General features: G+C 48.4%; 1 protein-coding gene across 2 annotated transcripts in view; it reads right to left on the bottom strand.

Annotated features, from left to right (window-relative positions):
* Positions 1 to 24,721, bottom strand: part of DPYSL5 (dihydropyrimidinase like 5) — a 91,859-nt gene that overhangs the window by 18,349 nt on the left and 48,789 nt on the right. For both annotated transcript variants that reach the window (XM_081797075.1, XM_081797076.1), the window contains exons 3-8: positions 8,880 to 9,038; positions 6,240 to 6,419; positions 5,347 to 5,415; positions 3,786 to 3,830; positions 1,937 to 2,012; positions 795 to 951 (exon numbers count right to left, since the gene is read on the bottom strand). In XM_081797075.1, the coding sequence (XP_081653201.1) occupies positions 795 to 951; positions 1,937 to 2,012; positions 3,786 to 3,830; positions 5,347 to 5,415; positions 6,240 to 6,419; positions 8,880 to 9,038 (686 nt within the window). The remainder of the gene's footprint in view (positions 1 to 794; positions 952 to 1,936; positions 2,013 to 3,785; positions 3,831 to 5,346; positions 5,416 to 6,239; positions 6,420 to 8,879; positions 9,039 to 24,721) is intronic.

The following is a 24,721-nucleotide window of genomic DNA, read 5'->3' on the forward strand; positions in this document are numbered from 1 at the left end:
TTGGGTGTAGAGAAGAATCCCCCAGCCCCGAACTGGGCGTGGGGAAGGGAGGAGATGGACATTTAAACTAGACTGGACGTTAGTAACCAAAAGGGAGAGAAAGCAATGGATTCTACCCAAAATGTTACTAAAGGAAAGAAAGAAGCTGCAAACAAAAGCTTTTCATGTTTGTTTCCCTCTGAATTCAACCTGTTGGTTAAACTTTTGCCTTTAGATTCGGATCACATGGGAAAAAGTAGTGTTAGAAAAAAAGAAGCTGGAGAAAAGGAGATCTGGAAGGGGAGGATGAGGGGAAAGAGGGATAGAGGGCAGAAGGCAGAGGGAAAAGAGGAAAGAAAGGAGGGAGACACATGTGGGGAGATACATTGTTGCAAAACAATGAGAGGAGGGAGAGGTGAAGAACAAAGAGACAGAAAGGCCCACATACATTCTAGGACACATCAGAGGCCACATCCCACAGCCCTGCAGTGGTCTTCAGCGTAAAAAGCAATGTCCCTTGAAATTCTGAATCACCACCGTTCACGCTTTTCTATAGGCTGCTCTCACATCTTACACTTCAGAAGCTCTCACTCCAAATCGAGTGGTCAGGGAAGCCCCATAGGATGGCAGTTATCTGACGGGCCCTGGAGAGGGTCACCAGGGCCAAGTCATCCCACGGGCACAATGAAATTAACTCTAGGTCAGATTTGGGGCCGCTAGGACATCACGGTGAAGATGCGTAAATTCCCGGGAAGGCGCCTATCACGAGTTAATGCTGTGCTCTGGGGCCACAGTGTTCGGCTGAAGCGCCTTACTTGGCCAGCAGGCTCATGAGGTAGGTTGAGGTGTTGGTGTCCAGTCTCAGCGGAGGCACCGTGACGTAGGCGGCCGCGTGGGACCAGTCCTGGTGGTAGTAGTGTAAGCCGGTCAGCGTGGCATGCGCCGTGGTGGTCTCGGCCAGAACAACCTTCCCTGCAAGGAGAGAGGTCAGACCATGAGTAGGAAGCCAACCGACCTGAGAGACCATTGGTCTGAATGGTCCTCGCTGAAGGAGCTGAAGTCAGAGAGGAAGGGACTTGGCCAAGCTCACGAGGGTGTTTGAGAGCACAGCTGGGTTCAAGGCCAGAGTGCTGCATCTCGCCAGGCTGGCTCCAGGCAAGAAGAACAGAAGGGCAGGGGCGCCGAGGAGGGGCAGCGCCGCACTTGGAAGAGCGCGGCTTGGCTGGAGCTCAGGGGCCGCGGGCGCTGCTGGGAGGAAGGAGGGGCAACAGCGTGGGTGAGGCAGGCCAGGGGCTCCCAGGAGGGGAGAGGCGGGAGGGGGCGGGATCTCGCAGGCCATCCTGCCAGAAGGCTGGGAGCCCTTGCTCTGATTTATAGCCCCAGGTCTGTGACCATGCCTTGGTTTCTCCTGTTAGCAGGACCTCGCTGGCACCCTGAGCCGGCTGAGACCACAAGCACAGATAAAAACCTCCAGGCGCTGCCGGGTGCTCGGCAATAGCAGAAACACAGGCGCCCTGGGGCTCGTACTCAGGGTGCCGGGGGCGGGGGGGGGGGCTGTGAGGGAAGTTGGGCTCACTCAGATGCTGTTATTCCTCCAGGGACTTCCAAAGCATCCCCTGAAATGTCCATTGGAACTGGTCCAGGATTTTATGTCGGTTACCAAGGCAACCGCTAGTAAAACCCAAGAGGCCAAAAAGATAGCAATTAATGAGTTGCCTGAAAACTTGGAAAATTTGACCAGACCCAGGAGAGGTGACAGACACTTCTGTAAAGCTGTTAGGCAGACAGATGTGCAGAGGAAAACAGTGGTTCTAACTCACTGGACCCAGGCTAGAGCAGAGTGCTTCTAAGGGTGACAGGAGACAACAGGGCATACACTGGGCCCCTGGGCTGGTGGGCCCCATAGGGCTGCAATCCCACCCCACATGCCCATGTCCATTCCAGCCCCAGGACTCACCTTGCATCTTAGCAGCTGCGATAACCTCACCGGCCGAGATGCTGGACACGTTGACCAGGTAGATCGGGCAGTGGGTCTAAATAAGGAAACCCAGCGGGAAGGAGAGCGCATCAACGCCATGAACCTGCCAAGCACGAGCACAGCCCCAGCCAAACCAATGCTGGCCGCAGCACCTCCCCCTGTATCTCTCAGCCCCACTCTCAGGGTGAGGGTCTTCCACCAGGAATGCGGGGCTGGCGGCCAGAGCACGGACTGCGTGAAGCAGGGAGGAGGCAGGCAGCACTCAGCCCCAGAGTCAGTGGGAATGTCAGGGCAAGAGGTCAGCCGAAATCAAGATGATTTATAATTTAAAACAAGGGACTGTTTTCTGTTCATGGGTGTGAGGACCTAGAGGCAGTCGTGGATTATACTCCGTATCTAAAATGACAAAGCCTGCTGTATGAGGGCTGCTTTATCAGTAGACAGAATGCACCCTGGACAAGAAACAAAATACAGGAGGTTCAGGGTTCAGAGTCCATGTCAGACAGGACTGGTCTTGCAAATGGACACCTGGATTGTAGTATCGATGAGCTTCTCCTCTGCTGAGCTGGACGACAAAGGTCCATGTCTTCACTTCTCTGGGCATATGTTTGAGCTAAAAAATAGGAAGCTGGACTTGTGTTGTTCAGATCTGTCCTTACTCTGGGGTAAGTTTCCATCAGGGAGTAATTGATATCGTAACTCTCATTACGCCAGTAAAACAATGTCCCTGTCCATTGGATATTGCTAACGGGAAACTTTTCCCAAATGTTATTCTGATGCCTTCTCTGCTTATCAAAATGAGAGGACAGAGAGCTTAGGAACTGGCCCGACAGGTCATATGCTTGGCACAACTTTACTGTCTGATTCTGAGATCTGCTGGACCTCCAACCTCTGTGTTTTCCCTGGTGTTCCTAACACCACCCCTCAGGCTTACACCCTTGGAGGGAGTCCGTGTCTTTCCAGAGGAGAGGTTCTGGAGCATTAGTGCCTACTAGAATCAGGGGTGGGCTATTGAAAACAGATGGCTGGGCATCATGCCCTGTTTCTGATTCAATAGGTCTGCATGGGCCCGAGAATCTGCATTTCTAAACTCCCAACAAATGCTGATGCTGCCAGTCCAGTTACCACACTTAGAAAACCGGTGTTCTAGATGCGACGGTTCAGATTCTCTGAGCAAATTGAACTCTTTACTGATCGTTTAGAAGGAGAAATAACCTTGGTCTAGGGCTCTGCTGTTTATAAACTGCCGTTCCTGCTCTGCCCCCTTTGAGACTCACAACCATCCCGTGAGAAGTGATATTACCGCTCCAATTTTAGGTAACAAAATAGTATAGCAGAGTGGTTGAGTGACTTGCATACACCTGAGAGCTTGTATTTGGTAAAGGCCTCACATCCCTTCCTCGGTTCCCATGACCACACTGCATCTGCACCCCCAGATCCTGAGCGATACCAAGGAAAACTTCTAAGTGGTCCAGAGGTGGAGGTTTAAGCAAACATCTACCGAATTCCTCTGCAGGAAGCAGAGTTCAGTTGCAGGGAGGTTCTGTGGCCCCTGAACCCACCTGCCTCCCATGGGAGCCATTTCCACCTGAGCAGTGAAGCCAGACTCAGCAAGCTCAAGGGGGTGGAATAGAGAGCTGGCAGGAAGGACCTAGGCACCAGGTCTGTGGGAATAACAACATTCACCCAGCCAACGGTTCTGGGTTCCTGCAAGTCAGGCATGGTGCTGGCAGCCAGGGCAGAATGGGACCCCGCCGTGCAGACTGAAGAGTCTGGCTTCTGATCCCAGAGTCAAGAATGGGTTGAGGGCAAGTCGGGGTCTACTTACCCTGTTTGCAATGGTGATAACTCGGTGAGTGGCTTCAGCTTCCAACTGTTAGAAACAAAGTACCGGAAGAAAACAAGCTTTACCATCTCTCCCAAGCAAGCCCACATCTGCTCAAGAGCCCACTTTGTAGAAAGTTCTGGAATATTCAACACAGAGCTGGAAGGGTCCACTGTACCCACAGGGGCTGCATCCCAAGAGCACCAAGCTCCAACCACTCTGCTCCCCCTGAGGCAATCGGAGAACTTAGCACCAGGCATATCCTCGCTGGATGCTACTCAGGCCTTAAGTAAAAGGCAACAAAACAAAAGCAAACGGAAACCTAGATTCCCATCTCTCCGTGTTTTCTGGTGTCTTCTCTCCACAGCCACCTCAGCACGGTAGCAAAGGAACGATGCTCACTAATACCAAAGTGGAAATTAACCCAGACCAGGGTTTCTGAACCTTGGCACTGTGGACGTTCTGAGTCAGGTAATTCTTCATGGTGGGGGCTGTCTGGGCACCGTAGGATCCAGAAGCAGCATCCCTCACCCCTACCCACTAGAGGCCAGCAGTGCCACCCCCAGGTGGGAGAACCGAAAACATCGCTAGGTGTTGCCAAAGGTCCTGCGGAGAGCAAAATCTCCCCTGGCGTGGAGCCTTTAACCACTAGACCATGACAGTGATGACTCATGCTATTAATATCCTATAGTCAAAGCCTTGCTTTTGCCCTCCTATCACTGAGCAAAGCCCAGTCCTGTGCTCACCCGCCCACTCCCATTCTCACAGACACCCAGGGCCTTGTCTGTCTGATGGCAGTGCCCTCACATCCTGTCTCTGGCTCCTCGTCCCTCAGGGACATGCAGCCACCACCCTGCACTGAAGGCTTTGAAGAAATGGAAAATAGCTTTTTCCTCACGAATGGTGGAGGATGTCTGAATAGGATCACGGGACAAGAAGTCCAATGTGGTCCCTCCGGAGAATTCTCCAGCAGGGAGGGGGACTATCGGGGATGTGTGTGGACGCCCTGCAGCACTGAGCAAGGATAAAACCACAGGTTAGAAGGACGGCAGGGCTTTTCATTACCATCGCTGTGGGTCATGGGGTAGTAAGGGGCAGAGAGCACAGACATGGGTGTGCCTCTGGTTTCTGGTGGGAAGGGTCCAAAGTTTTCCTCAGGTGCTCAAAGGGATGTCATTCAGAAAATGCTGAATCACTGGCTTATAGTCTAGAAGTTCTTCTAACACCTGAAGGCACTTTCACTCTGTCTCCCCCCCACCCCCCCGCCCCCCATTCAATTTTGGGGAAAGCAATTCCCGCTGTCCTCACGTTGTCTCCCTCGGATCCCTGAAATCAGAATCAAATTGGGTGGGTCTGGTTTCCCCCATACAGTCTTTCCCAAAGAAGCTTAAGGCCATGTCAACCTCAGCAGGGAGGAGGGTGTTCTCTGAGAAGCTTCAGATGAGAATTTCACCCATGGAGAAAGCGATAATACACAACTTATATTTACTGATGTCTCTTCTATCCTAAAGATTCTATGAATCCATAGGAAAAAAGCTGACAAGAGACAGAAAGTTTTCCTCACCTCCTCTGGGCGGCTGATCTCGATTCCTTCTGGGCCTGTGATACCCAAATCTAGCGCCTCCTTGGCACCCTGAATAAAAGACAGAAAACTGAGAGAACCATACAGATATAAGAAAATCAGAAACCCCAGGGACACTAAAATATGCCGGACGTAGCCCATTCCAATAGGCTTGCTACTTTTCTCACTTCTGTAGTATTCATCTTCCAAAGAGGGCAGAATCAGTACAGGGCTCCCTTGCAGTAAGTCTCTCTTGAGTTTCACTTCATAAGGATTGAACATATTTTTTCCTCTTAAAATTACAGTTCTGTAATTAGCCAACAGGCTTGGGACATCCAAGACAATCGGTCTGAAAGTCAGAATTGCCCCCACTGAAAGTCTAGTCAAATCTCTAGCTTCCAGCAACACCTAGATTAACCGTTCCCAAGTATCCTATTTAATTTCCAGGCGTGAAAAGGGGCTCATCTACCAGTGAGGAGATTGTTAATAATATCTCAGCTCTTTTGGGGGTCGGGGGCGGGTAACAGGAAAGCAGAGAGCTGACTCTGATTTATCCCGATGCCAAATCTCATTAAAAATATTTTTAGAGGTGCTCTAAATTCTTTTGCTATAATGGAATTTAAATACCCTATCAGTAGAACTAAGACATCATTATCTAAGACTCAGACACCATTCTGGACTGTAAAGAGATTTTTTTGTTTCATAGACAGTAGAAAAGTTTGGATTTTCTGACTCAGATTTGTCATCTGGGGTGTCAACATCTCACACTTTCTTTTATAACTTATTTTCTCTGAACAAAATTGTGGGATGGGTGATGGGGGGTCAGGAATCCCCCTAAGAACTGTTTGTACTGGCGCCCCAGCCTCCCCCCTTTCCAATATTCTCTATTGCCTTGCCTCGGCCACGAGCTCCCCATTCTCAGCATGGACTCGGGGGATCGCTCCAATGTCCTTGCAAGCGTGTAACACTTGGTACAGCTCACTGTCCCGAAGCATGTACAAGTCTTTGTAGGTCATGAACATCTGGAACGAGTTGACACCCTTCTCCCTTACCAGTGTCTCCATTTCTGCTTTCACCTGGAGAGCAAAATGCAAAGGCAATGCCTCGTGAGTACAGATGTTCAAGAGGCGGGCTGGCGGATGCTGGCCCAGGATGGAGGGGATTTGGGCCAGTCGGTGGAGTGACTGTATGACCACCCGCCACCTCGCAGTATCTCATTTTCCTCCCACAGGCAGCTGTATGGTTACATGAGCAAACGGACGCAGAACTACTTGGTAATTTGTCAAGCGTGACACAAATATAGCCTATATTGTTACTGTCCAGGCACGTTTCTGCTATCCCAGAGGCTTGTCCTGTGTTTCTGACTCCAAGGCAGCCTTCTTGGTGAATGCACTAACAGCTTTTATTCCCACGGCTTGTGCCCCCAGCCCCCATAATGGAAGTGGCGTTACAAAGAAGGCACAATAATGCTAAAAATCCAGAGACTGGGGGCGCCTGGCTGGCTCAGTCAGTGAAGCATGCAACTCTTGATCTTGGGGTTGTGGGTTCGAGCCCCAGGTTGGGCATGAAGATTACCTAAAAATAAAATCTAAAAAAAAAAAAAAATCCTGAGACCCTGGGAAAAATCTAATTTAGGAATGTGAATAAAGCTATGTGAATAAGAAGATTCATTCCAACATTATTAGGACGTAAACTGGAAACTGGGATGAGAAAATGGAAGCAACATTGGTCTGACAATAGGAAAATAACTTGAAGTTTATCTCCATGAAGACCATGCAGCCAAATAAAAAATGCTCCCACTTAAATGAAAGAGTTACTATGTAAAAAGCACCTGTGAAAAACAGACTGGAAGGAAATAAGCTAAAACAATAGTGGTTGTGTTGGGGGGTGACCAGATGATGGGCTTCTTTTCTGTTTTTAAAATCTATAGTTACAAAGAAATTTTTTGATAATAACAAAAAAGAATCTGAAATTCTAGAGGCATGGAAGTTCCCACAACCTCCGGGGACCTAGGGATGGCTGGCCTGGCCTCAGTGTGGCTGAGAATCGGAATGGACACTCTATTCCAGGCCAACTCGAGGGGGAGGGAATAGAGAAGCTTGGGGTAGGGTCGTCCACCCAGGAGGGTGTCCAAATAAACAAAACCCCCACTTGTGGTAGGGGCTGGCTGACATTCAGGGTGGTCTGCGCCTTTTCCCAATACCAGGAGGGAGGTCTTCATGGTGTGAGGCTTGGGGGGCTCTGAGGCCTTTCCTCAGGACCAGGTCGGAAGTAACGGAGGAGACTGGGTGAGCCCCACACTCGCAGCTAAAAACCAAGGGCAGAAGTACACGAGGCTTTTAATTACCATCTGAGAAGGGAGTCAGGCCCTTTAGGCCAGGCTCCACAGCTGAAGGGTTTTGTAAAATGTCTTAATGCTTGTTTTTTTTTTTTAAAAGATTTTATTTATTTATTTGACAGAGAGACACAGCGAGAGAGGGAACACAAGCAGGGGGAGTGGGAGAGGGAGAAGCAGGCTCTCCGCTGAGCAGGGAGCCCGATGTGGGGCTCGATCCCAGGACCCTGGGATCATGACCCAAGCCGAAGGCAGACGCTTAACGAGACTGAGCCACCCAGGCGCCCCTTGTTTTGTTTTTTTAAAGTAGACTCCATGACCAATGTGGAGTTTGAACTCACGGCCTTGAGATCAAGAGCCGCATGCTCTACCAACGGAGCCAGCCCGGCAGCCCAGTGCTCGTTTCTTTTTATGATTCTAGGGCACCCACACAAGAACCGGCACATGGTGATTAATACAGAATTGAGGAAAGAACGAACACCCAGCCTGCTTCCCTGGGGTAATAAGCAGTAAAACTCCAGAAATGAAGCAAAATCTAAACGCCTGTCTATCTGTTTTTTAGGAGGAGCAAGGAGGTGGGAATCGGGGTGTGGGCCTGGGGCCTGGGGCAGTGGGAGGACAGGAAAGCCAGAAGTGAAGGCCACAAAGGCTGAAGTGAGAAATGGCTCCGTGGGAGGCAGCCTCAGCCATGCGCCAGGAGCAGCCTCCGGGCTCTCAGAGTGGGGGCTGGGCCCCCAGAGGGAAGAAGGGGCCCTGTCCATTTGTTCCAGGCAGCACTGAGCCAGGACAGCACCCTCTGTTCTGTTCTGAGCCCTCAGGGCCATGCTGTCCCTTCCAGCATGAAACAACACGACCCTTGGAGCCTGACTTTTGCTCACTACTCAGCAGCAGCCCCTTTAGGTGCCGCTGCCATCGAGAGATGCTGCTGTGGGCTGAGCAAGCATTCAGAGCTCCCTACACCTCTGTCTTAGGCCTTCTGTGTCTGATGGAAAACTGGCCCTTTAAATTAAGAACAGGCCTTCTCACCCCCTTGTGGAATCCTGTGGTTTTTTTTTTTCTTTTGGCATTTGGGGGGGGCTAGGATGGTGGGGGGGTCCCACACCTGTGGGAGAGCACCCCAACCTAGCCGGCTCCGACCAGACTGCCCCTCTGCCTCAGAGAGCTTTCATTCTTCTTTTGGGATTCCAGCCAGCACTGTTACCTTGGGTGCCCACCAGGTGATCCCCACGTGCAGGGCGTAGTCACAGCAGACCTTGGGGTCAGCCAGACCCCGGCACTTCTCGTAGGCGTCCACCAGGGAGGTCTCCTTATCAGGCAGGACGTGGCCGATGACCATGGTGGTTCCTCCGACTAGCGCCGCCTGCAGGGGACAGGAAGAGCAGTCTTGTCACATCCCTTCCCACACCGGAGTCGCCGATGCAGGGAGACACGGGGGGGCCAACCACAGACCCTATCAAGCAAGAGGCTGTGAGTCCCCAGTGCAGCAACGCTTGGGAAACTGTAAGGAGCCGGACATGCAGGACCCAGTGTGTAACCTTCACCCCCACTGTGGATCCAGCACACAAACCTGCTTCTTCCTTGTCTCGGAGTGTGGCTCGGTGCTTTGGAAAAACCACTTCGTGTGTTACTGGAGCCTGAGGCCAGCCTCTCCTTCCCAAAGAGCAGACTGCCCCCACCCCCAATGATTCTGGCCAACTGGAGTATGTAGATGACGCAACCAAATGCTCAATGTAATGTGTCTATTTATAATATTTATTTAGTCACCCAGACGTATTTAAATCCTAACGAAGCAAATGTTAATTTGGATGTCATTTTGTTTTATTCTCTCGTATTTCATGAAACAATTTTATTTACTTATTTAAAATATTTTTTATTTATTTGATAGAGAGCACAAGCTTCGGGGAGGGGCAGAGGGAGAAGCAGGCTCCCCACTGAGCAGGGAGCCCGATGCGGGGCTCGATCCCAGGACTCCCAGGACCCCGGGACCATGACCTGACCCGAAGGCGGACGCTTAACCAACTGAGCCACCGAGGCGCCCCTTCATGAAACAATTTTATTCAGAGTTTTCATATGCACCTTCCACATGGGGGTTTTTGTCTTCAGTTTTTCCAAGCACATTAAGTTCATTTCCATTTATCTTGTTTGAGATAGAGCACTTTTTAGGTCCCTGTATGATTTATCAATGAAAAATTATCCTATTCACAATCTCCACAAGATACCACTTCAAGAGATATCTTTAAAAAGCCTACTTGTAATAAAAAAAAAAAAAAGCATACCTCCAGGAATAATTACCAAATCTGTATTAAAGATCCACCTCCCCCACACATACTTTTTTTTAAACCAGTTTGGTTGGGTGACCTGCACAAGCTTCCAGAACTAGCATTGACTAAAGGCTGTTCCAGGCTAATGTGTTGTTTCCAAACAAAACTTCATCAAAACAGAATAATTAAGAGAGGGCTCCACTACTCTGTGAGTGCTCTAATAGAAGTTGACTCTCTTTTTCCAATGAGTAAAAGTTTGGACAAAACCTGTCCTTCAACTTGGGCCAAAATTTGAGTCCCCACTCGCCACCTCCCAGCTGGATAACCTCAGCCACATTACTTAACCTGTCTGACATGCTTTACCTATAATAGCTACTATAATAGCTACTTAACCTCTCTAAGCTTTACCGAAATTAGCTTCCTTGCTGGATAGCTGGGAAAGTCAAGTGAAACACCTCCGATAAAATGGACGGAGTGAAGTCTGTCCTAATGTGTGTTTAATTATCCAGACTTTGGCTGTTTATCTCCGTTAGGGGAGAAAAACAGGACAATGAAATTGTCTTGATGATTTCATGCTCCTCTAGTCAGTCAGATCCTTGATCACAAATCAGAAATATTGCTGGGGAATGGGGAACTGAAAAAAAATTCAGTTCTGTGGCCAAACAACAATTAAAATGAAAACTCTTGCAACACAGATTTTCCACGCTGACCCTGACTTGGCCAGGGAGAAAAGTCTCCATGTTGTCAAGATGTCAGGGGTCCCACTTCTTGCATGGCTTAAAACAACCAACAGAGGGCGGTAGTTCTGCGGTACACAAAGGGGGAACCGGGATGGGGGTGAGGGGGCAGGGAAATGAGAGAAGGGGAAGAGCAGCAGATTGTAGCTTTACTAGTTGGCTTCTATTTGTGATCCGGCTGGATCTGCCAGGCTGATTCATCCTTGCAGCAGGTGGTTGTACTCTATTCTGCCCTGAAATGCATTTCTTGCCTTTACACGTGGACATGGGGTGTGTCGGATATTGGGAATTTATACACTAAATTGTTTTATTTATTTTATACACTTGTTTTATTGGTTCTAGATTGCTTTCCTTTGCACTCCCCTCAGTATGTGTGTGGCCTTGGATAGAAAAAGGGGGACCTGGAAACAGCACAGTATGATAAGAGAGCCAAGACTCTTCTTAAGATCTGTGGGTCCCAGAGCAAGAGTAGAAAAGGAGGTCCATGTGATGAATCTCTAAAATGGTTAAAAGTTACAGATCAAGCTGTTACACAGAATACATTCTATCCTCCTACTACTCTGACAAATATATGGCTGAGAAGGCCAGGCCTGAATTTAGAGCTCTTGGGAGTCCTTGTAGCTCTGAGCTACATTGCAGGGGATGTTGGCCTTCAGCCTTTGCACCTGCCCCCAGCTCTCACACCCCTGACCCTGGGGTTCATCCTGCAGCCTGCAGGTCTAAGATCTGCTCACTCCCTGCAAAATGCTGCCCTTGGACCCAGGCGTGCACACACTGGTAGTCTGGCCCCCAAGAGGACGGATTCAAGCTTGCATAGGTCCTGGAAGTGCTCAGGACCATTTGTTAGGGAATTCCAGGGATCCTGAGTCTAGAAGAGGACAATGGGCTCTGGGCAGACATGGCCCCTCTTGCCTGAGTGTAAGGACAGTAACTGAAGAGTTCTGGTAGGTGTCCCAGGACGGTGGTGCTGACTTTCCCACTTACTGGCTGGAATCCAGGGCCAGCTGTGTGCCCGCTCTGCACCTCACCTCCTGGGGGCCCAGAGATGATCTAGTGGCAATGGATGTGAGAGCACCTGCAAGCTGGGAAGGGGCACATAAATATCTGGAATAATTATTTCTGCTATAACCTCCGGCCTCAAAACAAGAGTTTAACAGGATCAGCAAATACTCCCCCAGCTGCAGGCTCAGGAATCCAGACCAGATGCTGGATGTACAAGGATGTTCGAGCACTTGTTTCCTGTCAGGCAAGATATACAGAGCTGGCTTTGAAAATATGTACAGTTCCAACCCACGGGACGAATGCCGACAAGCTCTGTCTTCCTGGGAGTGTGATATCACAGATGTGACAGACCTTTTTACTGTCATCCCACACAAAACAGCCTTTAGAAATCAACAGAGGGCATGACCCAATCCCGTTCCTGAGGCTTTCAAAGGGATTATGTTTACGAACACGGGGCTGTGTGACTGCTGAACGTTCCTGGTTTTATGCAAAGATGGTGTTGGTTGAGCAAGCTGTGGACGATGTTTAATGGAAGTCAACAGAAATGATATTCATGGAGTCTAAGTCATAACATGGAAAAAGGGTGATACTATAATGAGTGAAAAAGGCAGAATTCAATATGTGTACCCAAGATGCTGAGAAGTATGTTTAAACACACAGGCACCCACACAAGGAAAAACATGGGAGGAAATAGACCAAAATATTAACAAGGACTGTTTTGAGTGATGAGAGTCTGAGTTATTTATTTTTTTTCTAGTTTTCTGAAATCTATTTAATAGACTATATTACTTTATTTATAATATCCTTTTTAAACATAAATTTAGAGGAGGCTAAATATTTAACATTTAGTGAACCACGTGAGGCGCCTGGGTGGCTCAGTCGGTTAGGAGTCTGACTCTTGGTTTCAGCTCAGGTCATGATCTCAGGGTCCTGGGATCAAGCCCCATGGGGCTTCCTGCTCAGCAGGGAGTCTGCTTGAGATTCTCTCTCTTCTTCTCCCGCTGCCCCTCCCCGCTCCCCCCATCCCACGTACTTGCACTCTCTCTCTCAAATAAATAAATCCTTAAAAAAATTTAGTTAACCATGCTTATGTGTTCAAAATACTTTCTTTTAAAGTTATAAAACAATTCAAACATACAGTATAAGTATAGAAAATAGGGGTGCCTCGGTGGCTCAGTCGTTAAGCGTCTGCCTTCGGCTCAGGTCATGATCCTGGGGTCCTGGGATGGAGCCCCGCATCGGGCTCCCTGCTCAGCAGGGAGCCGGCTTCTCCCTCTCCCACTCCCCCTGCTTGTATTCCTGCTGTCGCTGTGTCTCTCTCTGTCAAATAAAGTCTTTAAAAAAAAAAGTATAGAAAATAATACAACACATAGGCATGAGCCCACCACTAGTCAAACATAACAGATTTAATACTTTCTGCTGTTTTTTTAAAAAACATTTAAAAAAATGGAATACAAGCAATCCAAACAAAGCCCTCCATCCTGTTCTCCATCCCTCTCCCTTGAGGTTGATATAAATTGCTCCCATCTATGTTCTTAGGCTTTGACTATGTTTGCTTTGTGAATTTAAAAAATTTACACAAATGGTATTGGATTGTTCCATACCTTTTTGCAACTTGCTTTTTAAAAAAACTCAACTTTTTTTTTTTTTTAAGATTTTATTTGACAGACAGCGAGAGAGGGAACACAAGCAGGGGGAGTGGGAGAGGGAGAAGCCCAGGACCCTGGGATCATGACCTGTGCCGAAGGCAGACGCCTAACGACTGAGCCAGCTAGGCGCCCCAAAACTCAACATCTTTAAGATCTATTTCATTCACTTTAATTAACTGTATGAATACTCCTCCACGTAGATACTCAATTCCGAGTTCATGGACGTTTACCACCACACATGGTGCGTGAGTATTCCCGCTCACACACGAACAGTCCCCACGTTCAGTGTATAGGATATCAGGAAGTGGCTGTGTAGCTTCGCGGCGCATGCGCACTTCCAATTTTACCGGCCTGGCCCAAGGAACAGCCAATTTACCGGGGTCTCGCGGAGCCTCGTGGCTGACCACAGCTGCCCATTTACCAACACAGGTCCTTAAGTTTTTACGTAAACTGCTGTCCACCCCCCACTGAGTATGTGGCATTTGTTTTTATTGTGAATGTGGGACTTCACATCTCTATTAAGTTAATATGGATATTGGGACCATTTGTTTAACCAACAGACTCAGCATCGTGATACACATTTGGCAGGAGATGAAACATAACCTGAGTATTTCAAAGGGTTACTGTTATTTGTTTTTGACATTTGTGATATTCTGCTGGGTAAATCTGGAATTACTTGACGTTCAGTAATGCTCACCTCCATTTGTTTCCTAATAAAACCCAGTATACTTAATGGTAATCCATTTTATGACCCACTTTCCAGGCACACACTTGGCCAGAACTTGTACTGAAACTCAACTTAAACCTGATAGAAAGCTCGCCTTTATGCTTCAGAAGTTCATCAGATTTTTATCTTCCAATTCCACACCACTTCCTGCCCCGCAACCCTTCTCCCAAAGAAGAAGCTTGTTCCAAGGCTGAACCAATAGGTCAAGGCACAAACTTTGTGCTCTGCTGTTGAGAAGGCAGTTGGGCCAGAGCTAATCCGAGGGGCTTTTCACTGGGGAAGGGGGAGGGGCTTCCTGCAGTGTATAGAACGCTCTATACTTCGCATAGAAAAGGGGATTTGTTTTCGGGGAGGTGACTGGAATCAGAAAAGCAGGATCTGCTTTTGCCTAGACCTCTAGATCAAGGGCAACTCAGTCTTTAAAGAGGGACTGCTCCAGCATGGAGAGTCAAATAAGTATTTGGATGTGTTTTGTTGACTAGTGAACGCGATGCAAACATTTCTTTTTTTTTTTTTTTAAAGATTTTATTTATTTATTTTGACAGAGACACAGCGAGAGAGGGAACACAAGCAGGGGGAGTGGGAGAGGGAGAAGCAGGCTTCCCGTGGAGCAGGGAGCCCGACGTGGGACTCGATCCCAGGACCCTGGGATCATGACCTGAGCCGAAGGCAGACGCTTAACGAATGAGCCACCCAGGCGTCCCGCGATGCAAACATTTCTACATTCACTGAAGCAGCTGAAAAAGGCAGCACTGGTTCAGCTAGATCTGTCTCTCATGGAAGTGCTGAACCAGTTCTTCTTCTTTGCACATTAAAATGATCTTCTATCTTTTATTCACAATCTCCCAAAGTACGAGAGAAAAAAAATCACTAGCTCGGTGGTTTCTCTCTTGCTCTGAGTAACTTCCTTCACCATCAGGGATCTGTCAGCTGCTTATGGGCCCTCTGCAAAGCCAGCACTTAAGCACCACCATGTCTTCGGACTTGAGAAGCTCTCCAAAAGAAGAACCTGAGCATTTCATCAAGTGAGATGACACATGCATGGTGCTTAGAACCATGCCTGGCACTCAGTCCGTATCTTTCGTGGCCTGAGGGGTCCCACCGTGCCTTGCATGTAGAGAGGCTCTCTGCTTGGTATTTAATGTTTTGCTGTCATCATCTTAAAATTCTTCATAATTTTTGAACAAGGAGTACCACATTTTTATTAGCTACACTTGCCTGATCGAGGGTGATCCAGCTCTTACAGGTTTACACTGAGCTTCACCAACTCAGCCAGCTCACACTGGGGGGCTCGGGACACTGACTCTTTCTCTGACAATTCCCTTCCAGGCCTCTAGAGCACTGACCACTGCTCCAGTCTCTTTTGCAGTTGCCCCCACCCCTTTTTATCAAATGCCTCTTTTCTCTGAAAAAACAAAACCCAAACCAAAAAACCCCCTAGCTTTTCTGCAGGGCATCCGATTGATGTGTGATCAGTTCCCTGGGGCTACCCTTTCTGTCCCCGTGGCTGCAGACAGCTCTCAAGCCTTCTCTTGACCTGTAATTTACAGCCTGTGGAGCTCATCCTGCAGCTGACTGGTTTTCTCTAAATTGTACATTTGCAATTAATTGCACTCCCAAACTTCCTTTCACTTTCCACTCCCGCCTTCTGTGTCCACAGCCTCTCCCACACCATCTGGGGGGGGCCTGGTCCCACGTCTGACCTTGCAATGCTCTTACTCTAAGCATTACCCTATCTAAAACTCACATTTCATTCTTTGAATTTTCTGCAGAGGAAACAGGCAACCTTCAATCCACAATATATTTTGGGAAAAGGACATTTTCCCCACACTTACCCTGGCTGCCATGTACAGGCATATTAAGAGGCAAAATAGGGGCGCCTGGGTGGCTCAGTCATTAAGCATCTGCCTTCGGCTCAGGTCATGATCCCAGGGTCCTGGGATCGAGCCCCGCATCGGGCTCCCCGCTCGGCGGGAAGCCTGCTTCTCCCTCTCCCACTCCCCCTGCTTGTGTTCCTTCTCTCGCTATCTCTCTCTGTCAAATAAATAAATAAATAAAATCTTTAAAAAAAAAAAAAGGCAAAATAGTATTAGGACAAGAATCGGACTTTAAGGCAGGCAGATCCAGGTTTAAATCCTAGTCCCATCACTTACTTGTAAGAACTTGGGCAAGTTGTTTATCTCTGAGCTCCATTTCCTCATTTGTAAAATGAAGATAATATATATCCATGGGGTTACTCTAATTAGATGAGAAAATGTATGTAAAACACTTAGCACAGTGCCTGCACATAGTAGGAGCCTAATAAGTAGTGTTTATGGCCAGTAAGTATATAATTTGTAGGTAGCATTAATACATACACTACGTGCCCTCTTGGACACCTATCAGATGCTCCAGAAGAAGCAAGAAATGTGGTTGGCAAACAGGACAAGAAAAAAGTTCATTTGTAATAGAGATGATTTCAAAGTAGTGTGAGAGTACAAGGCATCAAAAGTAACATTCCTCTTGGGGCGCCTGGGTGGCTCAGTCAGTCTGTCTTCGGCTCAGGTCATGATCCTGGGGTCCTGGTCGTGATCCTGGGGTCCTGGGCGGGCTTCCTGCTCAGCGGGGAGTCTGCTTTTCCCTCTCCCTCCTTTTGCCCCTCCCGCTGCTCATGCTCTCTCTCAAATAAATAAATAAAATCTTAAAAAAAAAAAAAAAAGTAGTATTTGTTTTGGTGGCAGCATCAAGTGCAAAAGGCCAAAGGAAGGGAAGGATATACTAGGTAGGCAGGCTAAGAGCTGGAAGGTGGGCATGATAGTGTGGGCAAAGTCGGGGGCACAGCTGGAGGACAGACAGTAGACCTGTTTGGTTTGGGCCGAGGCAGGTCTAGTTAGGACCAGACTGTGAGGACCCTGCTGAACCTGGATTCCAGCGGGTCAGCAAAGTTTAGCAACTTGTGTCCTGAGGAGGCGGTGGTCCTGAGGGCGCTGAGGGAGTGCGGGGTTTATAGGAGGATGCTGCCCCACCCCCAGCCCTGGACAGGTCTGTAGTCACGGCAGGCTGCAGGGCAGGGGAAGAAGATGAAGTCTGACTGCCGATACTCTGACCATGGAGTGCCCACTGCAGTGTCATGGCCCTGAATTTGGGGCCGGGGATGGAAGGGACAAACGTGAAAGCTGTTTCCCGGAAGAAGCGGTAACAGCCAGGTTTGATGCTAGAAGGGGAGGTGATGTAAATGATGAGGGAGGTTTCATGCTTGTGTGGCTGAAAAAACAGTATGAGGAGAGGGAAGGGAGTTTTTGTTCGTCTTAAGACAGAGCCCACTGAGGGACATCCAAGTGGAGATGAACATCACTAATGATAACCAACACCCCCTGAGCACGTGCTCTGTGCCCCTTTAACTCTAACAATGACCCTGTGAAAGAGGTACATTACTGTCCCCATTGCTCCGATGAGGAAACTGAGGGTTGATCCTTGTATCTATTAGGCTGGGAGGGACCCCTCTTCCCATCCACTCAAGAGCGGTAGGGAATCGAGAAAGGAGGAGATGATCAGAGGGTCCCCGGACCCTTGGTCCCAGACCTCTTAGCAAAACAGGAAATGGAGTCAAATTCCCAGGGGCAAGGTTTGGAAAAACTAGAGGAGTGTGGCGCTGAGCCAACACTCCTACGGGAGTTGCATGCAGAATCAACTAGAGAGGGCTAGAATCAACATGCCATCATGAGGGGCCAGGGAAGCTGGCAGCAGGGGCAGGGGAAGCAGCCCGGGAGAGCTGAGGGAGTGGGGAGCCCGGGGGGGTGGGGCAGGGCTGGCCCACAAAAGGGTCCGGGCAGAGATCCAGCACAGCAATAAAGGGGGAGGCATCTCAGGGCTGGCCCAGGGTTTGGTTGGGGCTTAGGGTGACATTTGCATTTTTATGCTTGTTAGCAGTGTGTGGAGGCGGGCTCTCCGGTGAGAGAAGCCCGAACTCTGGAGCCTGGCAGACCTGGATCCGACTTCTGGCTGTATCGCTGAGTCCTGTGGTCTTGGGCGAGCGAGCTCCAGCTTGAGAGGATGGGGGTGCCATTCCTGGAATGTGGGATCCCTGGGAGGGGAGCAGGGTTGTGGTGGACGGCTGCATCTGGGGGAGGCACACAGGGGTGCCCAGGCTGTAGCTATGACCGTGGGAGTCATCGCTAACAGGTCACCCAGGGGGACAAGGTGAGTCGGAGGAGGTGATGTGGGATAGGGCTCTGAGAGGCAGCACGTGGGAGAGGATTAAGATGGAGATAAGATTAGGAAGAACACTGGGAAGAAGAGCCAAGAAGAGCCAAGGTCTAGGAGTTAGACCAGTCTGGAACGGGGTTATGGAAGCCGAGCAAACCCTCCTACCAAGGCACGAAACTCCCTGGCTCAACGGCTTCAAGAAGAGGGGAACTACCCTAGAGGTTAAGTTGCCCGCCCCCCCCCAGAGGCCTAAGCGCCCCCTCCCCAGGAGTGAACAAACCAGGGCAGTTTTGGGGTCTCAGGGACAGTGAACAAACGCATCTGCTCCTGAAGCCCTGACATCAGCTCAAAAGGTAGACTCCGGGCACACACAGCGCCCCCAGCAGCAGCACTGCAGAGAAGGCAGAGAAAGGTCTGAGACTCCATGCCAAATCCTCACCTCCCCTCCTCCCGTCAGCCCAACGGCCCTGGGCCCTGCTGCTCTGCTGCTTGGAGCAGCTGGGTCACACCCAGGTCAGGAGGCTGGCAAGAGCTCTCCTCCTCCTTCCCTTCTGTCTCAAATTCCTAAGTACAAAGGGGTGCTAGCCGATTCTCTTGGGGGGCTGCTCGCTTGGCGGTGCTGGCGGCAGAACCTCTAATTTCAGAGGACCCCGCAGGGAAGGATGATTGTTCCTGAGCTCTGGGGTTCTCATCCCTGGAGGCGCCCAAGGCTGCAGAGAGTCACCCCTACTCCAGGGGCTTTGGATGAAACTACACCCAGAGAGAATCTCCTGGAGGGCTGCGCCCCAGCCCAAGGACCTGGTCCCTCTCTCCCTCGATGCATGGAGTGCTCTAGGAGTGGGTCAGCTGCACAGCAGAGTCCTCCCCTCATCAACCACGACCACCACGTGGGACAGCGGTTTGCCTACCTCGGTGTCTTAGAGCTGGGCCAAGACTGGGGGCTAGATATTTTTACTCCAAATCCCATTCTCTTCTGTAATGCTAAGAACACATCTGATACCTATGAAATAGTAACTAAGCCCAGAACCTCAGAGCCTGGGGTGATCTCGCCCCGCTTCAGGGCTCCTAGAGGGAATACTTAAAATAGACAACTGATAAGGAAGTATATACATCAGCCCTAACATTCTCTCGCTTCTGGAACGAGGAATACATGAATACCAACTGGAGGGGGAATGTTAAAGCATGCGTGAGACGATGCACATTTTCACGGTTAAGACATTTCCTTTAAACCCTGGAATGAATTGTGATAATTCCCAGGCATGGCAGATGGGCGCGTTGCAGGGACTGAGAAGCAGCTTGCTCCGGAGCAAGTGACATCACTGACACTGAAAACAGCAGGTCGCTGTGGCAGTTAACCCCCGGGGCTGCACGCACTTTCAGGAGTGGGGTTCACACTGACGGATGGCCTACTACGTGCAGTGTTCATTTTTTTTTAAAGATTTTATTTATTTTTATTTGACAGAGAGAGACACAGCGAGAGAGGGAACACAAGCAGGGGCAGTGGGAGAGGGAGAAGCAGGCTTCCCACCGAGCAGGGAGCCCGATGTGGGGCTCGATCCCAGGACCCTGGGATCATGACCTGAGCCGAAGGCAGACGCTTAACGACTGAGCCGCCCAGGCATCCCTACGTGCAGTATTCTTAACATTTCTTATCCTGTGTGATCCTCAAAATGAGTCTGTCTGTGATTGAGAGCAAGGATTCAAACAGATATATGTGTCCATAGCAGCATTATTCTAACAGCCAAAAGGTGGAAGCAACCCAAGGGTCTGGTGATGCACAGATAGATAAACACATTGTGGTATATATGAATGTTATCCAGCCTTAAAAATGAAGGAAATTCTGAGCCATGTTATAACGTAGTTGAAACTTTGAGAACATTATGCTCAATGAAATAAGCCAATCACAAATGAACAAATACTGTAAGAATCCACATAGATGAGGTACCTAGGGTAGTCAAGTTCACAGTGACAAAAAGTGGAATGGTGGCTGCCTGGGGCTGGGGGCGGGAATGGGGAAGTCATATTTAATGGGTACTGAGTTTCAGCTAGTTAAGATAAAAAAATTCTGTAGATGGGGCGCCTGGGTGGCTCAGTCGTTAAGCATCTGCCTTCGGCTCAGGTCATGGTCCCAGGGTCCTGGGATCGAGCCCCGCGCATCGGGCTCCCTGCTCCGCGGGAAGCCTGCTTCTCCCTCTCCCACTCCCCCTGCTTGTGTTCTCTCTCTCACTGTGTCTATGTCAAATAAATAAACAAAATCTTTAAAAAAAAATTCTGGAGATGGATTTTTTTTAAAGATTTTATTTGAGAGAGAGAGAGAGAGAAGCACACTTCTGGCTGAGTACAGAGCCTGACGCAGGACTCAGTCCTAGGACCCCAGGATCATGACCTGAGCTGAAGGCAGACGCTTAACCGACTGAGTCACCCAGGCGCCCGCCCCTGGAGATGAATTATTGCAGCGACATTGTGTATGTACTTAATGTCACTGACCTGTACACTTAAAAATGGCTAAAATGGTAAATGTTATGTTCTATTTTAGCACATTAAATTTTTTTAAAAATGATTCTATAGGGTAGAGGTTACTCTTCTCCTTTGATAGATAAGAAAATGGACTCAGAGGAAATCGCACAGCCAGACTGAATGAGGGTCCATCTGCTTCTAGAGCCCCCACGTTTCCTTTATAGTACATGCTGCCCCTTCTAGAGCTCAGGATAGTCCTGGCCTGACTGAGGGGCTCCGTGTTTCCAAGATTCCTCTGTGACACAACGGAGAAAAGCCCAAGTGAAACTGGACCTAACTGCAGTTTAGAAACAGAGGGGTAGGTGTGGCTAGAGCTTGAATTACAGGGCTAAATCTGAGAATTGTGCCAACATCCAAAATTGTGAAATGAGGAGCTCCAGGCTTCTCTCTAACCCAGAATGATTATCTTCACTGCCGAGCATCCAATTTAAATTCATTGTGTTTAATACAAAGCCACAGCACAGAGCAGGCTATCTCCCGACATGCAGTTGCCATGGAGACTGGAGATGATCCTCAAAGGGAGTTATGTGGCGGAGAGAAAGTGGCTGCCAGCTTCTAAGAAGCCAAGGGGCCTGGGGAAACCATTCTAAAATAGAGCCGCACAGAGGGGCCCTTTGTCATCCTCCTCCTTAGCAAAGCCCCTTCTAATCCCAAAGCGGGAAAGTTAACAGGCAAGCAGGGCACGACCGTCTTTATTAAAAGCCCAGGCTGCCCACAGATGCCAGAGAAGAGGGATTTATCAACCATCCAGAAATACACCACATGTAACCCAACTTGCTCTCCTGCCCTGGTCTACCCTGACATCGGCGAGTCCACGTGTTTGTCCCAAAGCTAAGTGATAACAATATCATCAACAAAACTGCCGAGGGAGGTGGCCCTGGGGCCTCCCTGGATACAAGGCGCCCAGGAATGGGGCTGGAGTCAAGGCTGGGAGGCAGGCAGACCTGTCCCTGCACTGATTAAAATGGCAAGTATTTCACTTTATGAGACTCAGTTTCCCCACCTGGAAAAAGAAAAGATAATAAGATAATAATAAGACCTGTCCAAGGGGGGCTTTAAAGATCAAAAAAGTGAATAATGGATATACAGGTGCTCTGACAAATAGGCCTGGACAGCTCCCTACACCACTCTCATAGGAGGCAGGGGACAGAAGCTCATCTGCAGGTCCTGTGCAGAGCCACTGAGCCACCAGGAGCCACCTGGGGGCCGGGGATCCCAGAGCCCATCAGAGGCTCAATATGCTCCATTCTGAACCCTGTATTTTCCACACAGCAGGAAAAATATACTCTTTGATGGGCCACTATGTCTAGGGCGTAGAGATTCGGAGCTAGCGTGCTCTCCCAAACATGAGTTCTAGAGTTCTAGAGTTCTAGAGTATCTTAAGCCTGGCAAGTGACTCAGGGCACTGACCCAGAAGAGAAATCACAGCCACAGCCCAAGCCTGGTGGTAACAAGGGATACCAAAGAGAATGGAAACCTGACAGAGGAACCAGGAGAGGGTGGCAATGGCTCAGTGGTTAGAATTCCAGTCCACAAAACCTTTATCTTCCTCTAGGTCCCTCAACATGCCCCAGCCTACCCCTATTCGCCACTGACTAGTCGTAAGGCAGAGAGGGGGCAGGATGGACTCTTCCCCATGACGTCCTCACAGTTCACTGTTCAGTAAGATACACATCACGTGAAGACAGTACGTCCACATCAGTGTGTAGCCCAGCTTCATGGAAGACAACATCCTCGAGGCCCTCCCCTCGACCCCCAACACCCAACAAAGTTTCTTTTAACACATACACACGCGCGCACACACACACACACACTCGTATCTTCCCCCCGCCCCCGCTCCAAATAACTTGAGAAAATTTTAAAGAAAAGTCTTAACTTTTAGCTAGCAGAAAGGGACCATGCTAAGGGCAGAGAATATTTATCAAGAATTTGGTTAATGCACTCAGTTTACAGTTCTCTTAAGTTTTCAGTTCGTAGCCTGTACTGAAAAAAGTTTGCTCCCAAAGACAAAATAGCTAAAACAAATTTGAAAAACAACAGGGGGACCTGGGTGGCTCATTTGGTTGAACATCTGACTCTTGATTTCGGCTCAGGTCCTGATCTCAGGGTTGTGAGTCGGCTTGAGATGTTCTCTCTCCTCTCCCTTTGCCCCTCCCCACTGCTTGCCCCCCGGCCCCGGCCAAATAAATAAATAAAATCTTTTAAAAAAAAGATTAACAAAGCTGGAGGACTTACACTACCTGCTTTCAAGTCTTACTGTAAAGGTATACATCTACCATATGACCTAGACATTCCATTCTTAGGTAATTATGTAAGGGGAATAAGAATACATCTGCACAAATACTTGTACCTAAATGTTCCTAGTAGCTTTATCTACAATAACCAAAAACTTAATAATGCTGAGTGGAAGAAACTGGGCCAAAAAAGGAATACATACTGGATTATTCCATTTATATAAAAATGTTGGAAAATGCAAACTAATCTATTGTACCAGAAAACAGATCAGTGGTTATCAGGGGCAGAGAAGGATGACAAGGGACACAAAAAAACTTTTGGGGGTGATGAATATGTTTATTATATTAATGGTGATGGCTTCACAGTATATATATATTTCAAAATGGATCAAACTGTACACTTTAAGATTTTATCTTTTTAAGTAATGTCTACACACAACGTGAGCCTCGAACTCACATCCTTGAGATCAAGAGTTGCATGCTCCACCAACTGAGCCAGTCAGGTGCCCCTCAAAATATATGCTTTAAAAATGCGTGACTTATTGTATGTCAATTATACCTTAATCAATTTGTTGAGAAAAAAAAAATACACGGATTAAAACAAAAAAAGGGTGGTTTCCTAGGTTGCCTAATCATGACCTTCTTCATTCTATTCATACTCCTCCCCAAAATAAAGTTCACCAACATATATTGTTTAATTTTTTAAAAAGATTTTATTTATTTGAGAGAGAGAGAGTCAGAGAGAGAAGGAGCAGGGCGAGGGAGTGGGAGAGGGAGAAGCAGACTCCCCGTTGAGCAGGAGCCGGATGTGGGGCTTGATCCCAGGACCCCAGGATCATGACCTGAACAAAAGGCAGACGCTTAACTGACTGAGCCACGCAGGCGCCCCTAATTTTATTTCTAAATATTAATTGAGAATACTGTGGCGAGTTCAAATCTAAACACGAAAGTTATTTATGGATCGGGGCTGGATTCATTAATCTTTAGTGGTACTTCCAGCTCTAAAATTGTGTGTGTGATTGAGCATGTGCGAGAATGTGAAAGTGTATGAACATGTGTGAGTATGAGAGAAAAAACTGATCAGTGAGAAAGTTCTTATTATAGTTGCCCCATAGTTTTTTTTTTTTTAAAGATTTTTATTTATTTACTTGACAGAGAGAGAGACAGCGAGAGCAGGAGCACAAGCAAGGGGAGTGGGAGGGGGAGAAGCAGGCTTCCTGTCGAGCAGGGAGCCCGATGCAGGGCTCGATCCCAGGACCCTGGGATCATGACCCGAGCCGAAGGCAGACGCTTAACGACTGAGCCACCCAGGTGCCCTATAGTTGGCCCATAGTTTTGAATTCGTATAGTCACTAAGGATCATTATAGCTCCTAATTTTTAATTAATAAGAAATAAAAAAGGATCAGAAGGAGAAAAAATGTGCTTGGCTGCACTGATCACTTAAAGGAATCACGAGGCTAAAACCACCAAGGGAAAAGATTCGGCATCTACACACATTCCTACCTGTCAGTCAGGGCATCATTCTAAGACGTGCACCTTACACTCAACATAAGACTATGATAACCTCACATCAGAGGCAACTACAGCAAGGTCTGGGAAAAGAGATATTTACAATTAAGATTTTTGAGACTTTCCATAAGGCTATGTTCAAATATTTCTTGAACTATTAAAAAATATGCAGGCTTTAAGAAAAGAAAAAGGAGAAAGAAAAGAAAGAAAAATATATCGTT

The sequence above is a fragment of the Leptonychotes weddellii genome, chromosome 10 (genome assembly GCF_054177405.1).
Source record: "Leptonychotes weddellii isolate Sample4059 chromosome 10, ASM5417740v2, whole genome shotgun sequence".
Lineage (NCBI taxonomy): Eukaryota > Metazoa > Chordata > Mammalia > Carnivora > Phocidae > Leptonychotes > Leptonychotes weddellii.